This window comes from Dermacentor variabilis, chromosome 11 (genome assembly GCF_050947875.1).
Source record: "Dermacentor variabilis isolate Ectoservices chromosome 11, ASM5094787v1, whole genome shotgun sequence".
Lineage (NCBI taxonomy): Eukaryota > Metazoa > Arthropoda > Arachnida > Ixodida > Ixodidae > Dermacentor > Dermacentor variabilis.
In genome coordinates, this window is record NC_134578.1 from 82,948,156 (window position 1) to 82,962,356 (window position 14,201).

The 14,201-nt window shown below is 45.0% G+C and overlaps 1 protein-coding gene across 2 annotated transcripts in view; it reads left to right on the top strand.

The window, feature by feature from the left end:
• The window catches only part of Mical (Molecule interacting with CasL), a 99,994-nt gene that overhangs the window by 14,432 nt on the left and 71,361 nt on the right, over positions 1-14,201 (top strand). For both annotated transcript variants that reach the window (XM_075674356.1, XM_075674357.1), the window contains exons 2-5: positions 7,754-7,981; positions 9,678-9,839; positions 11,888-12,095; positions 13,833-13,949. In XM_075674356.1, the coding sequence (XP_075530471.1) occupies positions 7,844-7,981; positions 9,678-9,839; positions 11,888-12,095; positions 13,833-13,949 (625 nt within the window). In that variant the 5' untranslated portion in view covers positions 7,754-7,843. The remainder of the gene's footprint in view (positions 1-7,753; positions 7,982-9,677; positions 9,840-11,887; positions 12,096-13,832; positions 13,950-14,201) is intronic.

Genomic DNA, 14,201 nt, shown 5'->3' on the forward strand with positions numbered 1-14,201 from the left:
CAATCTTTATTTATTTTAGTTTTATCAAATATTACAGGCCAGTGGTGGGTATACCGAATTACCTAATTTATCTCTCAGTCTACATTTAGCGCACATAGACCTGTTCGTTACAGCCGGGTTTGACCGTATGCGCGCGCACTGGACGATGACACAGCGTTTCTACTTGCGGGCACTCACGTCTCTTTCTTTCCGGTAGGTGTAGAAGAACGTGTGGCTTTCAGGGCTGGTTAGTGGCGTGGGCGAACACCCGGAGCCTTATAACCTTCGATAAAAACTGATCGTCCAGTCTGTCGGGGACTTTTCTGTACGCGCTTATGGAGGTATGGTCGTCAGCCGGGCCTGATCTTGTAGGAGACGCCACAGGCATCGAGACACCCTACAGCTATCGCTGAGAACGAGCTACAGCCCGCTGTAGAAGAGAATCGGAAGGCCAGAAACCGGAGGGAGGGTAGGGGGAGGGCGTAATGACTACACATGGGGTCTGTTTGCTGTTCTGCGTAGCTTTTTCACGAAGGGCAGCGTGTGAGGCTGGCGGGTGGGAGATGGCAGTGTGCAGTCACGCCATCGGATAGAAGGGAATCCACGTGATCATGACGTCATAATCAAAGATGGCGTCATAGTTTAGGAATCTCAAATCCAAGATGGCGGCCAAATTCGGGAGTACTCTGCTTGAGAGCGTGGCGTTCTCCTTGAGGTTGGGTGCGGGGACGCGTATTTGGAGCGGTACGTAGCGCTACTCACGGCTAGGCGCAGTGCGAATCCCTGGCTGCGCCGTAACCCAGCCGTACAATCTAAGAAAAGTTTACACCCTTTGGAGTGACCCTTCTGCCACACAACAACGATCGTCATCTGCCTTGATGCGTTTCCTTTCTTTAACGCTGCGAGCGCGGTACTTTCCAGTAACGAACGGCATGCGCGTTATCAGCATGGTAGCATTCCCGACCGGAAAGTAGCGGGCGCGGCGTTTTCAAGAAAGGAAACGCATCAAGGCAGATGACGATTATTGTTGTGTGGCAGAAGGGGCACTCCAAAGGGTGTAAACTTTTCTTACACTCTTAAAACGGTTGCACCCTTTGGGGTGTATATTTGTCCCACAACAATAATCGTCACCTGCCTTGCTTGCGTTTCCTTTCTTGAAACTCGGCGCTCGCTACTTTCCTGTCGAGAATGCTGCGTCACACTGATAACGCGCATGCCTTTCGTGACTGGGAAGTACCGGGCTCGCAGCGTTAAAGAAAGGAAACGCGGGCAAGACAGATGACGATTATCGTTGTGGGACAAGATACGCCCCAAAGGTGTAAATTTTTCTAAGAGTGTAGAGTGTAGAACTTGTGAAGCTGTAGAAGGTGCAGGCGATATTCCCTTCATTTTCCTGTTTTTTTTTTCGGGGGGGGGGGGGTGGGGGGTAGCGGACGGGGCCGCAGGCTGGATATAGTGCATAAAGGGTTTTTTTTCTTTCTGTAGTGTGAGGTAGCAGACGACCAACTATAGTGAAACTACGAAACACGCTGTTATGAAATTTTCGATTTAACGAAGTTTTCGTCGAGCCTATGCGTGGAAAAACTTTGAAGCAAGAAAGCGAACTAAATGTCTCGCCTGATCGAACAATTACTTTTTAATGAAAGGGGAAGGGGGTGCAGGGTCTGTAAATTAAACATAGGGAAAATGTGGATTTTTCGGGTTTCTGCGCAAGTGACGACTTAACGAAGTTCTCGACTTAACGAACTAATTATCGGTACGTGTCATCGACTTCGTTAAACCGAGTTTTAACCGTAACGCATAGACAAGACGTTCCCGTGTCATGTGCGGTCATGCGCCGCCCAGCGACTTGTACAAGACGGACGACACCGCGCAAGCAGTCGTTCGCCTCGTGCGATTTGCGGAGTCCGGCTCGCGCAAGCTCAAGGACTGCGAGCCGATTCCAACCGCTCTGTCGCCGCGCCGCAGCTGTCGGCGCTGCGATAACTTTTGGGCCCCGCGGTCGACAGCAATATTCGTCGCCCGCGAGGAAAGAAAAGTCCTGCGGGCGCTTCCAATTAAGTTTGCACGCGTGTTTTTCTTCTTTTTTTTTCTTTCTCCCCGGACGCTGCGGTCTGCGCAGTGCCCAGGCGAGCGCGCGCAGCCCTGTCACTTTCGTTTGCGGAGGCGGCGTGGCACGCTGATTTGTGGCACGCGAGCCCGGAGCGGTGGCGGCGTGTGAGCGGCGCGCTTGTTTGGCCATCGCCGTCCGGCCCTCCAATCGAGGACGATACGATCGCCAGCCGCCCGGCTCGCATCGAACTCTCTCTCTCTCTCCCTCCCTCTCTGTGCGAACCCAGCGGGGGAGAAGTACGGCTTCCGAGGCGTGGCAGCGGAGTCTGGGGCATTTCTTTACTTCTCTCTCCCTCTCTTTCCTTCTCGTGTCCGCGGGAGACGGGGCGATCGCGTATGTGCACTTCTCCGCGCTCCCGTGAGCACGCGGCCGTGACCTCGTCTTGCTTTTGCCGCGGCTCGCGAGCGATGTGTAACGCTGCCGCGTTCCCCCGGCTAGGAGCGGGCGCGCGGGTGCGTGTGCAACGCACTCCCGCTTAATACGAACTCGAAGGGACCGTTAGAATGTGTTCGCATCATCGGAAGTTCGTGGTAACCGAGAGATTACCAACGTGTCGTGTGTGCTTGGCCGAGTTTGATAACTCCAAATTCTGATCGAAGTGCAGATCGAATTCTGATCGAAATGCCGCATGCATGCGTGTGTAGGGGGTTTTCAGTTGGGGACGGTTCAGCAAACTGATTCTGTTTATCATGAGTTCTGTTTATGGAGAGGTTGACCTTGAGGGCTCAGTCTTCCATAAGATGCTCTTTTGGAAGGGGCAGACACCTTGTTGCCAATGGCAGACAATAGGTGTAGCAGATCTGATTACAAAGCTGCTTCGTATCTTTCTACTTGCATGTGGCAGCTGACTACGGCTAGCAGCACAAAATGTAATTACAGAAAGCGATAAAGGTCATTGTAGTAAAAGAAAATTGTTGTTTTAGTCAAGCAACCACTCTTGAAGTCATCAATAACTTACATTATCATCTCTAATGCGAGCGCACTGTGTGGCCGTTTCTGCGTTTCCAAATGCTAAGCAAACTCGCAGCTCACTGACATTGCCTACACAACGAAGCCACAGCTAGCCAAGACCATTGTAATGTCATGCTAATGATGGAACCAATAAAAGCAGCCTTGACATTAATGTGGAGAACTGGCGAGAAAACTGCAAAATAAAAGGCAAGAAAGACACGAACAGTGATGGGTCCCACTCAATTTCATTTTCAGAAATATTTTATTTCTGTTTACCTGGAGTAGGAGAAAGTTGTGGTTCCATTTAACAAGTTCTCTTTATTATTATTAATAATGTAATGCAATATCTAGCAGCCATAAGACTGCTGCTCTGTTTAAGTGATTTCCATTTACCAAGATTCTACTGTATATAATTATGCAAAAAATTCAATTTTGAAGGAAAAAATAAAATGTTACAACATCTTAATTTCTTTTTGTTCAGATGTGCCCTACTTGACCAGAAATTAAGGAGAACAGGTTGTTAAAATTTTCCCTCAATGCGGAACTGTGTTTGGGGCATTACAAGGCTAACAGAAGCGATCCACAGAACTCGAAATATGCGATTCCTGGTGGTCCCTAGATGTTGGGCTCTGAAAGCCTGATGAGCGGCATTCACATTTTAACCCAAGCCATCTGGTCTCGCATTAAGCTGTCACTTGATTTCGCTTGTGTACCGAGTCAGTGAGCAGGAGTTTTGCACTAACCCCAGTTGGTCTCCGAGTTACCATCCGAAGGGCAAACAGGCCCTATATTCTACCAAAGCAAAGGGACCCAGCGTACAGAAGCATAACGAACAGACGCTGTTCCAGAAGTGGAAGCTAACCAGCCTTGTGTTCTTGCCGTTTGCATAATGCGTTGCATACAAAGTTGCTTTTTATGTAGAGCTGACTTGCTAACAAGCAAGTTTTGCATACTGTAATGTTTGCTGTTCTTTTGTCCCACTTGTTTGTTTTTTCAGCTGGGATAGGGATTTGCATAGCCCAAGCAAATTTGCATCATTACCTCCGTGCTCATTCTGCTGACTTGATATTTGGTCCGAGACAGAAGTTTGTGGACCTATTATTATGCACATTGGGCTGTTCATATCCCAGAAAGGGCAGAGAAGTTGGTGCGTGGTACATTCTTCGGGCTATTTGCTCTGCAGTAGGCTATTGAGCCATATGCATTCAAGAGTCATCACAAATGTGAGTTCATCTGGTACGCACTCGGTTTGAATTCATAATTATCCTCCTATGTTATACCGTAGTGCTTAAAAAAAGGAAGAGGATGTGGTTGGCTGCAAGCAGATATAGCCTTGCAAGGTATGCCAGCAATCACTTCACCCGAGCACCTCCTTTCAGGAAGATGTCACTAGAAGGGTAGGACTGTTGCTAGCATGTACATAGCAGTTAATAATATGTGCTTACTGTTAGTTGATTTCACTTCTAAACCAGCTTCCAGGGTTGTTGTTTTGCACTTCGGCCTGTATTTGATGCAACTTGCTGACTTTGCAATGGTTGCTGAAAGTTGGCTTCACATAATTTCTATGTATTCACATATGTGTAATCATATCCCATAGTATGAAAACGTTTGGGCTAGTTGGGCAAGGTACATAGGGGCATCAGCCTATGTGAAGTATCGTAGCACTGCACAAATAAGGAGTCCAGTTTATTTGCTTTGGTTCTTGATTGAAAATGCGGGGAAGTTGCCCTGAACATCTGTGCTTGAGGCACGTGATCAGTAGTGCTGTTTACTGTCAGCCACAGCAGGTGCTGTTGCGTAGAACATCCTGCAGAATACTCGGATGTCGCTTCAAATGTCTCTTTTTTTTAAATCTTTTTTTGCACCGAGGTGTAATGATTCCACAGGCTGCTGGTCCATCCAGCACATTAGTGGGAACTCCCCGTGCTGTTTGAAACGGTCGATGGGATACATCTTTTGTGGTGACATTGGCTCTGACAAGTGTTGCCCCACTACTGTCAACAACCTCCAGTGCCAGGTGTCCTCGCGCTGCCTGTTATTTTTATTCGCCGTCGTACAGATGGGTTGCTATGCGTGCAATGTACAAGTGTGCAAGAGATAAGCTGGAGGCTAAGGCAGTGGGGTGGGCATGTGCCTGTGACGCTCGTTTCTGGTGTTTTCTCTGTTGTTTTTTTCTTTCTTATGAAATGGGGGAAGACTTCTTGTGCTTTATACATGGCATTATCTGGTGACTGTAACTGATATTAAAAATTAGTTCATCGCTAACCAAAAAGCATTACAAAAATGAAGCTTATTGTCGCAAGGAAAAAATACATTTGTGGTGTGGCATACTAGAAGTGTAGCAAAAAAGTAATTAATTACTGATTTTTGAAGGATGAATTATCTGATAGCGCTTGGCTATCTTAAATCATACATCACTAAGTGCCAGGTAACTATATAGTATTGTCATTGGTCTGGTATTATTTGGCACTTTCTATCTTTCCTTCTTTTTATTGTGCATTCTTTTGAAGCCTGTATTTGCTTTAAAGAGGAACGTTTTTTTAAACAATTTTTAAAAGATATTTTAGTGCAGTATAACATGTACACTCACGTGATGTATACTTTTCTGACCTGTGTATGGCCTGAAATAACATGACCGAATAAATAACATGGAAAAGTAGTTACATATATTCTGGGGAAAATATTGGAGGTATAGGGTTTTTGTTTATGGCATTCACTTGTTTTACACGCAGCAGCCATGTCAGTGTTATTGTAGGAGTGGGCAAAGAAATGGAATGCAAATACCAAATTGCAGGGAAGTAGGTGCGAGTGTAAGTAGGTGAAATACAGTTTGAGTTCGTTAACGCAAACCATAGTTCAAACACAGCAGTTGTTCTAATGCAGGGAAAAGTGATAGCATCTTTCAAAACGCCTATGACATGTCGTGATGTTAAACTTCATGAAGCAATCTGTTTTTGTGCTTCAGTGATGCACCTCTACCTCTTGACAAACAGGAGAATTGATGTCTTCACTGTTGCACTGTTTTTGTACTTGCTAAGTAGAGAGGCTAAGATTAAAAGACAGCAACATTGGGGTATGGATTAAAAGATTAAAAAGTTGTCTAGGTACAATACTTGAGATTAAAAGAGAAGCTTTGTCTCAGGAGTTCCTATGTAAACATATGGAAATTGATGAGGGATTTTTGCACCCAATATAATGAAGTTTGTTGCATTCTAAAGAAACAGTTAAAATATACCAACTATTTTATTTGGAGCAGGTCTTTGATTTTGGCTATCCATTTTTTAAAATACAAATTGTTGAAAATCATAAGATTAAAGTAAAGGGCCAAAGCATTAAGCTAACAACTCGATAACTGAGAAATAGACACACACAATATCGCAATTCTTTAAGCTGCCCCAATTGAGACTTAATCTAAAGCAGACAGAATCAATGTATCATCCACCACGCGGAAATATATACCACTTACATTTGTAAGTAGCACTTTTGCAAAACCTTTATATACAGTGAACTCTCCCTTGAGTGAACTTCAAGGGACTGAAGGAAATAGTTCGCTTAACTGAAAGTTCACTAAACTGAATATTCACTAGACCAACAGAAGACATGGCATACAGAGTCAAAAGTTTGAAGTGCAATTCATGGAGCAAAAGACATGGCATCCATAGTGTTAGAAATGTGTGAAATAGAATTTGTACCTATCAATGAAAAACACACCACGTGGGTCGTTTGTGTGCACACGCAGAACCGACGAGACTGGAAAGAAAGAGACGACGACCATGCCACGACTAGCCGGTCGGAAAAAAACACACACCACGTGGTTTGTGGTGTGACAGATCGCCGCTTTGCTCTGGCGGCGTTGTAAGCGCCAGCGATGTTACTTTGTTCATGGCCTCCGAGATTACATGCTTGCTCGTTTTGTGCGGGCGATCTCGGAGGCCATGCCTCGTTGCCATTCGGTTTCTGCACCGCCCCTTTGCCCCAGGGGCGCTGTAGCACCAGTGACGTTACATTGCTGCTGGAGCAGCAGTTTGATGAGCGCGAGCATCGGTTGCGCCTACAGTGCAGTGCAGTGCAAGCCCTGGTCCTTTGAGCGAATTCGTTAAACTGAAATATTGACTGTTTAGAAATTTGTCTAAGTGAAACATTTTTGCGTAGAATCTATAAGAAAACTGCCGCGGATTTTTAAAAAGTTCGTTATTCTGAAATATTCGATAAACCGATATTCTTACAACTGAGAGTTTGCTGTATACATATTAAGTTTCATGAAATCTGTGAAATCATATATTGCATTTTTCCATTTCAGATGCATTAACAGACAGAGGTTTACAGAACTACAATATCTGATGAGGAGTTTGGCAGATCATGCAATGCATAGAGTAGATAACCAGTAGTCTGTTAGAAAACGGAATGAGTGCCAAGGGAAGAGAAGCACAAGCTAGGATGGCAGATGATTAACTGGTTTGATGAGGTTAGGAAATTTTCAGGCATTGTGTGAAATTGGCTGATAGCATGACAGTGGTTGTTGTATATCACTGGGAGAAGTCTCCGTCTTGTAGTGGATGTAAGACAGAATGATGATGGTTATGTAGAAGGGGTGCTGCCCTACCTTTGGCTTCGAGCTAGATGCGGTGGTGATGAAGTAGAGAGGGTGCGGATGTGTTTTGGGCTTTCAGCTGGACTGGCTTCCTGACACAGAGCGCTGCCCTTTCGCAGGCTGGTGGGTGTCAAAGCAGCCATGCGGAGGAGAAGACATTGACGTTTGGTGGCTGATAGGAGGAGGAGGAGGAGGGGGAGGAGGTAGCCATGGCCATGCGGGGCGCTAGGGGCACCCCCACGGGGCTGCCCCAGGCCATGAGCCCCGAAAGTGCTTTGGCCTCGGACATCTTCGACCAGTTTGTGTCCGCCGGCACCTTCAAGGCGGCCCTGTCCACCTACCGGCAGGTGAGTGCCTCTGCAGCCCTCTCTGCTTTGCTTCATCTCGCTTCCACATCACTTGTCCCTGTTACTGCGCAAAGCAGATAGGTCCTCGGAAACCGAGACAAATCTGTAGCGGACGACGCACCAGCCGGACTTATGCTACGTTTGGCTGGTTGCTACTGCTCCGCAACTGAGTTTGCAGCAATGCGGAGGCCTCTCGACATTGGGACCAGAAAGAAACATGCCTGAGCTGAATGTTCAGCTGCTATCAGAACATTTGGAGAAGTCACGTGATCGGAGTTTTGTCGGATCTCAGTTGCATCCCCTGCTTGAAAATGAGAGGGACTCTGAGTGCTCTGAACAAACCTGGCAGTGTGTTCAGAGTACTCCATTTTGACCACCTGAATGTGAACCGCACTACAAGAGCACTTTAAAGCTCTCGAAAGCAACCAGTTGAATGTTCAATTGGTATACGTACCACACTTAGTACTTGCACAGTTTGAATTGGAGAGATAAGCTAAAATGACATACGGAAAATTTCTACTTAGCAGAGTAATTAGCACTGTTGAAATTGCAAAAAAGAAGTTTGTAGCACAATGCTGTGTTATAAAGCCTGGAATGTGTATTTCAAATTGTTCTTATGGGCAAGCTAAATGATATCCGAAGATAAGATTTGTCACGTAGAGAATCTATGAACTGAAGATGAAATTAGTAAAATTTTTAGGCATGTATCATCATTCTTTCACAATGTATCTTTCATTTCCATAGTACACCTCATTAGCAATTGCCACAGTTTTATTACATATAAAATTTACACACTTTACAGAAACAGCTTTTAGGCCCTTTAAAGCCACGTCACATCTACCTCTTTGAATTAATCTATCCACTCCAAACTCATCAACACTGTCCTGGCGCTCTTAGGTCATAATTGGCCCTTGCACCATAAAACAACAAATTGATCATCATCATTCATGAACACAATTTTTAGATCCTGGAATAATTGGCATTAATCATAATTACTGAGGAAAGGCACAGGTTTTTGAGTAAGTGATGCGCAGTCATTCACAGCATGGCTCGCAGTGTCAACATCATTTTCATTGTCATGCCACTGTCATTATTGTTGTCATCGGGTCATTGTTTTATGTGCACAGCTTTGCACAGTAAATGAATTTAGGATTGTAGAGTTGTCTTAAGACTGTGTCTTTGTTGTTTCACCACTTCCAGTCACTTGCCACTCTGCAGATTTGCTGGGACTCACGCAATTCGTTCATTGCCCATTTTACGCTCCCTGCACTGAGTTGTCAATCGATTTGGCGTCATGTTACCATGTTACCATGCCTCCTGGTTAGCTTAGATGGTGGAGTGGCTGTTTTCTAAAGCCAGGGGTCCGAGGTCCCATTCCCGAACAAAGATATGTTTTTCATCAACTGGTTGATCTGTTTATCGACGATACCAAAATGGCTTTCTTTGTAGCACTCTGCTGCAGTTAGATGGACGGAAGTGCTTTGAACTCTCAATCTTTCAGATTTCCATTCAACGTAGCATGTTCTTATAGCTTTTGTGGCACAAGCTGTATCTGTATGATTATAAAGGTGTTTTATTCTCTGCACTATGAAAACCTGCCGAAAAAAAAGAAATTTGTTTCTTTGACATGCTTATTGCCGTGAATGAACTAACCTGATCATCCACCATTCACATGTCAACGTCTCCATCCCCGCAGATGTGCGACGTGCTTCAGCTGAGCCCGTCGCCGCTTCCGGTGTTCTACCCGCGGCTCAAGGTGAAGCTACGCTCGTGGCGAGCTGCCTCGCTCTGGACCAAGTTGGACAAGCGCGCGGCCCACAAATGTTACAACCGAGGAAAAGCCTGTGCGGGCATGCGGGTACGTGAGGACTTTTATGTCCCTGCCTCTCTACTGCTTCCTTCCCAGCAGCAATGCAAGAGTGACCAATGTTGGCCCCATGTTACTCAATGTTGGGCCAATGTTAGCCAGCATTGAAGCAGAAAACGACCTTGTTTGCAAACCATACCCCGGAAAATGACAAACGTTGCACCAGCTTTCCCAGAAATGTGGCCTGCAGGCGAGCCACGGTTTTCAGTGCAAACATACAGGCAATAAAATATAAAAAGAAAAGCTACACACAGGTCATCTAGTGCACAAAATTGCAACTATAAGCAAATTGACAGATGTAGTCATCATCTGTTCACACTAAGGTACTTTCGTTCATGGAAACTATACGTGTGGGCAGTAAAGAAAGGGTTGAAATGAATTGCTCAAAGTGCCCAGATGCTTACTAGTATCTTTCATAGTGTTTAGAATACTTGGACCTACCGTACATACTCTTGTAATGGCCGCGTCCCCGCGTTGGGGAGCAAAATTTTGAGAAAGAAATCCAAGATGTCCTGCCAGAAGGCGAAATTGGTTCCATTACCACTACATAGCTCTAGCCACTTCTGCGTTGACGCCTTACAGGCCGGCGCTGCTGCGCCATTATTTCTTTGTGTGGCATGCCGTCTCAACTGTGTTGGCAGGGTTTCCAGTCAGGTTGATGGCATTTCGCCTCTAGAGAAAAGAGCCCAGTTTGGGTCGGTAAAGTAAAATAATAAAAATGTTTATGACATGTCATTTGCCCTCTTACCCTCTGCTGCAGTTGCAGAAACAGTACGAACCTTTAGCAGACCGTCATCAGCCTGTTCTGTGTTAAGGCTGCACCCAGCCAAGATTCTAGAAGAAAGAGTGCAGCTCTAACATGAGTATCTACGGTACATTCGATACAAAAAGTTAGGAGTCGAAAATGTTATACCAGAACTCCTTAAAACCCCTTAATTTTACGTTTGTTTTTTACTTTATCTATGTCAATCTTCTGTGATTTCAAGGCAGCCCTCCAGAGTTTACTCTCAGTACTGCGTCATGGATCACATAAGCAGTTCGTTGCAGAGATCAGACAAGTCCACCATTGAGTAGTTGACGAAGGATGCAATATAATATTTCAGTGGTTGCCTAGTCACTGTAGCATACATGGAAATGATAATGTGGACGCAGCTCCCAACCCGTTCTTAATGCCGTCAACTGCGTTGTCATTCCTCTTTTGAGAGCAAACACAGCAAAAAAAAAAAAGTTTCCGTGCTTGTGCGTAACCTAACGTTAGATCACTAGAATTCACCTGACTTTACAAGCTTCGTACCCTGGACCCTAATTTACAGCTCCGTATTCCATCCGACCTTCCACAACATGAATGCATCCTTCTAGCCAGTCTGTCGCTCGGAGTAGCACTTTCAAATGCGGGCTCCCCTGATCGGAATGGCGAATAGCCCACGTTGTGGCTTCTTCGACGGCAGCGAAATGATTGTGCACCTTCTTCGTAAGCGCTCTTGTTTCAACCTGCAAAGAGTAACCCTCTGAGCCACGCTAGACCAACTGGACAACTGCCCACTTACGGAAATTAAAATTCTTGGAAACTGGCCTGCACAAATATCAGCGTGAGCTGCTATGGAAGTACTGCTGCATTATTTAGGAGATACCGGACTGTGTGCCAAGTTTTGACTGTGCACTGTGTGACGTAGAAAGTATTTGGGTGACGTTGACAGTGTGTATATGACTATACAACGTCTTTGCTGACTGTGTCACAGTGCACACAGAGACAGTTCAGTGTTGTTTTGTTTTTGTCTTCTTCCTTCTTTCTTATCTTCTGCACCGCTTTCCCCCTTCCCCAATACAAAGTATCCAACTGCAGGCATCCTCTGGTTAACCTTCCTGTCTTTCCTTTACTCTCTCTCTCTCTCTCTCCTCTTTATATATGCTGACTGGTTTCTTACTGCAGTTGTGTCACTTGGGTTCACTGGGTCGTCTTTTCATGCAATCGACAGCACTAGAGCTCTGGCTCAGAGTTTTACGAAGCCAAGAGTTCTCGCCATTTTCCTCCCGTCCAGGTCCTAATCATTGGAGGCGGTCCGTGTGGCCTCCGCACAGCCATCGAGGCACAGCTCTTGGGTGCCAAGGTGGTCGTGCTGGAGAAGCGGGACCGTTACTCGCGCAACAATGTCCTCCACCTGTGGCCCTTCGTCATTCATGACCTTCGCAGTCTCGGGGCCAAGAAGTTCTTTGGAAAGTTCTGCGCCGGGTCCATAGACCACATCAGTGAGTGATAAAAAACTCTCCTTTTGCACAGAACATGAGTGTTACCGTATTTACTGGAATCAAGGCTGGCCCCGATTCTAAGCCAACTCCTGGAAGTCCGAAGCCAGAAGAAAAAATAATACTTACCTTGAATGTAGGCTGAACAATTGGGAGTACATCGTTCCCAATATGAAAAAGCATTTATTGAATGTGAACATGCCGAGCTCAATCTTGAGCACACAAGCGAGGGAAGTGCAACATCTTCCATCGTGCACAAGGATCTGAGGGTGGGGTAGGGAGGGGGGGCGTTCTATTCTGAACGGCCCGGGCAGCCGCAAGCGACCGCTCGGGCCTCCTCACCCCGGCATTTTGACACCGAGTTTGCGCAGTCATCGAATGAGATGTGTTCATGTTTGTTTGTTTGTGTGTATGTGACGCCGTGCTTGTTAATTTAGCTAGTAAGTGAATGTTTTCAAGTCTATATGGCCAACAAAACTACTATGCTTGCTTCGTATAGCCAGCTGCCCACTAATTTGCTATCACAGTTGATGCTTCCGAAACTGCGACTTTCTCCCCTCTTCAATGCCAAAGTCCCGCCCGGCTTGAACATTTGACGATGCCTCTGTGGTTAGCACAACTTTTCATTTGAAAGGGGCACAATAGTGGCAACGCCTGTTTGGTGCCATTACGATAATGCCACACTGCACGCCGATACGACACACGTCGATGTCGCTCATGTACTTCAGTTCGCTATTGACACACCTAGTAGCAGCTGCAATACCGACTTTTCTAGATGGCCATAGCTATACACCATATTTATCATTTTGAATTAAATACTGACGCATTTTTTAAAAAATCATCCAATCTAAGCCGGCCCTAGAGTTTGGTATGTGATTACTTGAAAAAAAAAGAAAAACAATCGGCCTAGATTCAAATAAACGTGGTGTATGAATACAAGGATGCTGATGCTCATGTCTTCTTGTTTGAGTCTTTGTCCAACCATTGCTATACAATCAGTCATCAGTCATGTTGCTAAGCTATTTCAAAAGTGTCAATTTTCATGCTGATAAGTAAGTTAAAATCGCTGCAGTTTTGTACTTTTACACTAACGCATTTTTTTTCTTAGTCTAGCATATTTCTCAGCCATGTCCATAAACAGCAATTACTAAATATGCTTGATGGGCACCTTAGTCCAAGCTAGTTAATTTATTGCTCTAATAAATTATTAAACAGCACGAAAAAGTACTGAATTGCCTTGTACTGAAGTACAAAACCATGTCCAGAGTGTTAGTTTTCTTTTTTCTTCTTTTTTCTTCTTTTTTCTTTTGTGAAATTTTTATTGGCCTAGCTGTTCAATGATAAGAGAAAGTGGTGCTTCTGTCATGAACAATGCTTCTCGGTGAATTTCATACCTAGCATGTTTGCCACAGCTATGAAGTAAATATTTGCCTCCTTGATGGGGACTTATCTAAACAGTTGGAGTTGGAGGCCAGGTGTCCATACTTCTTTTTTCATCCTTTTTCAGGCTGTTTACCTATTCATTAAAGTATAACAAAACAAACTTTCTTTTTTAGATACAAAGTGCCCTCAAAGCAGCAACCGCCTCAGTTCCAATCAGTTATGAGCAGCGGTCTTGTGCTGATTTTACTTCCTAAGTGGGCCATTATGTTGAGTCATCTTTACTCTGAATTGACATGTCCTGATGTGAAGCAAGTTTGTAATTAGTACCTAGATCGATGAATCATTCATTGTGTGCAGGCATCAGGCAGTTGCAGCTGATTCTCCTCAAGATTGCCCTTCTCCTAGGGGTCGAAGTTCACGAGAATGTGACCTTCAAGGACCTTCTCGAGCCACCCGAAGACCAAAGTATGGAAAGTGAGTTCAACTTGCTCATTCATTAGGAAAGTTCATTAATTTCTTTGCTAATCTATGAAAATTTTTTTTTGTACTGTAGGTACATTGGCGTGCGTGGGTAGACAAATGAAACAAACACTGCATTATAGAGTTGAACATTTGTGGCACTGGTATATTGCACCTCACTTGTGTTTATTTCACGCAGGCCTGGTCACGGATTTGCTTTCATTGATATCCATGTGTTGTTTGTATCGAACATTAGGTACATTTTAA